At 60.2% G+C, this 2,535-nt stretch overlaps 1 protein-coding gene across 1 annotated transcript in view; it reads left to right on the top strand.

Moving 5' to 3' along the window:
* The window catches only part of PLCH2 (phospholipase C, eta 2), a 25,254-nt gene that overhangs the window by 4,622 nt on the left and 18,097 nt on the right, over positions 1–2,535 (top strand). The window contains exon 4 of the mRNA XM_010850214.1: positions 40–168. Within this exon, the coding sequence (XP_010848516.1) occupies positions 40–168 (129 nt within the window). The remainder of the gene's footprint in view (positions 1–39; positions 169–2,535) is intronic.

Here is a 2,535-nt window from a genome sequence, read left to right as displayed (position 1 = left end):
CCTGCTGGACCCACGTTGGTCCCTAACTTGGCCCCAAAGTGGCTGAAGCAGACATTTGATGAGGCCGACAAGAATGGGGACGGCAGCCTGAGCATTGGCGAGGTTCTGCAGCTGCTTCACAAGCTGAACGTGAACCTGCCCCGGCAGAGGGTGAAGCAGATGTTCAAGGTAAGCCCAGACCCAGGTATGTGTCGGGAGCAGCCCCACCCTGTCCGAGCTGCAGAGGGTCCTGGGCTGTGCCATCAAATAGCGAGGCAGCAGCTGGTCTGGACCTTTGGGGGGCGATCAGTCAGATACCCCAGGTTGCTGCCTCTGGCTGTGCTGGTTCTCTGCAGCAGCTCCCGGGGCCTCCCCTGGCCGATGGACTGGGCACGTGACAGGTGCCTGGCCAGCAAAGGAAACCACTCACAGGGCCTGTATCCTCATCCCACCCCACCCCATGACTCCCCAGCCCCGATGGGGGGCAGAAGCCCTGCCTTGCGGGCAGCAGTGCTGGTCACCCAATGCCTCCCCTGTGGTCTGCTGCCACTGCTGTTAGCAGTTATGAAAATGCATCCTCAGCTGAGCGGCTGCCTTTATTGCCTGTAATGAGTTTCTCTCTTTCCGGAACCCCTGCTGGGATGGGGGAGGAAGGCAGGTGGTGTCAGTGGGTCCTGGTTCTGGGTGGGGCTGGGCCAGCAAAGCCTGCCCTCACTCAGGACTCGCTGTCTCACTGCTGCTGGGGAAAGGGTTCTGTGAGGTTGAATGAGGTGCCATGCCCCAACATACATGCACACATGCATACGCACATGCACACAGACACACAAACACACAGAGACACACGCATGCACACACGTGTACACATGCATGCACACATGCACACACATGTGCACACTCAAACACACATACACACACATGCACACACACACAGCCAGCTGCCTCTCCAGGCGCAAGCCCTGGCGGCTCCCTCCTGAGCTCCTGTGATGGACAGGAAGTCATGCTTGGCTGGAGCAAGGGGAGCTGGCCAGCTCAGAGTGTGTGGGTCTGTGTAAATAGCAGGGGTAGGAGGGGGGCATGGTGAACTGGATGATCTCAGATTCTGGTTGAGGACTGGGGGTCTCACATGGCCCATCCTGAAGGCCCAGCGGGGATAGAGCCTGCCTGGGCAGTGAGGAACTGGCAGGTGGCTCAGGCTTGCAGAGCCATACCCCGACCCCATTCTCTGCCTGCTCTGTCTCTGGGAGCAGCTCGGGGGTCAGCAGTCCCTTCCCGAACATGAAGCTGTGCCAGGGGCCAGGCAACAGGGCTCAGATTGGCCTTGGAGACAGGACAAAAGATGAGTGCGCCTCATGGAGTGGGCACAGGCTTCTGGCACCTTAAGGTCAAGTCCTGGCTTGAAAATGCCCCCACTGGGAGCTCCAGGGAGCCCACATCCCCAGCCCCTCTGGGAGCAAGAGGGGCCCATGCGGAGCACCCTGAGCACCCCCAGGCCAGTTGGTATCTGGGCACTGGCTAGACCACTTCGAGAAGGACTGGCGAGGATCTGGAGAGAGTCCAGTGGGGGCTGTCACCCGGAATGCTGACCTCAGACCCTGGGCAGCTCTGCCCCTAGTGGCTGCTGTCCCTGGTGTCCTCTGAGCACCTGGGCCTCCTGGCCCATCTGCATGGGGCCCTACGTGGGCACTTGGGGGCCCAGGGAAAGAGGGCTGACCTCCAGCCAGGCAGAGCCACTCTGATAATTAACATCAATTTTATTGTCGAGAAATCTCAATATTGTTTCTACTGCCTGGAACTGCCCTAATCAAAGGATAGATCTGTCTGGTGGGTAAAAAGAGGCTTGAGCATAATTTCATTAAGTCTAAAGTAACAGTGGAATGTGGGCAAGGCTGGTGTGGCCCCTGGGCCTCCTGCATGATGAGCACCTTGGGTGGCTCCAGGCCTGGCTCAGCAGCGTGGCTCCGGCCAGTGTGTGCCTTCAGTCACGGCAGTTTCCTTTTGTGGAGAGGAGAGCAACCACGGGACCACGTCGGAAGGAATTCCTTGGGCCCAGGGGTTGGGCCATCCCTTTGGGTCCAGAGGGCCTCATCATCCCAAAGGGTTTTCAGTCGTGCCTTAGGTGTGCTGCCCAGCTCAGAGCCCGCAGGGAGGCCAGATGACCCTGTGGGTGGATGCTCAGCATATGGGCATCTCTCCCAGCTTCAGTCTCAGCCCCAGGAAGGGCTCCCAGCCTGGCTCTGGGAGCCAGGTCCCATCCTGGTCCCCAAGAGGCCCTTTGACCTGCAGGGTGTGTCCCGCCAGCTCTGAGATGCAGGGCCGCCCTCAAACCGGGCAGACACAGGGTCCTCACTGGCATCTGCTGGCCTCAGCACCGATGACTCTGGGCTGGGTCCTGTTCCAGCCATGGCATGGGCACCCCACCTGGGTGACTGGTTCTGGATGGACACAGGCTGGCTGGGTGCCCACCTTGGTGTCAGGCCACAGGGTCAGGAAAGGCAGGGACAGACTTCCCGAGAGCCCCACTCTCTCTGGACTCGGGGACTTGGGGGTGGCTGTGGC

Source organism: Bison bison, unplaced genomic scaffold, assembly GCF_000754665.1.
Source record: "Bison bison bison isolate TAMUID 2011002044 unplaced genomic scaffold, Bison_UMD1.0 scf7180017864289, whole genome shotgun sequence".
NCBI classification, from domain to species: domain Eukaryota; kingdom Metazoa; phylum Chordata; class Mammalia; order Artiodactyla; family Bovidae; genus Bison; species Bison bison.
Note: the sequence above shows the minus strand (reverse complement) of the source record. Positions and strands in the feature narration are given on the sequence as shown.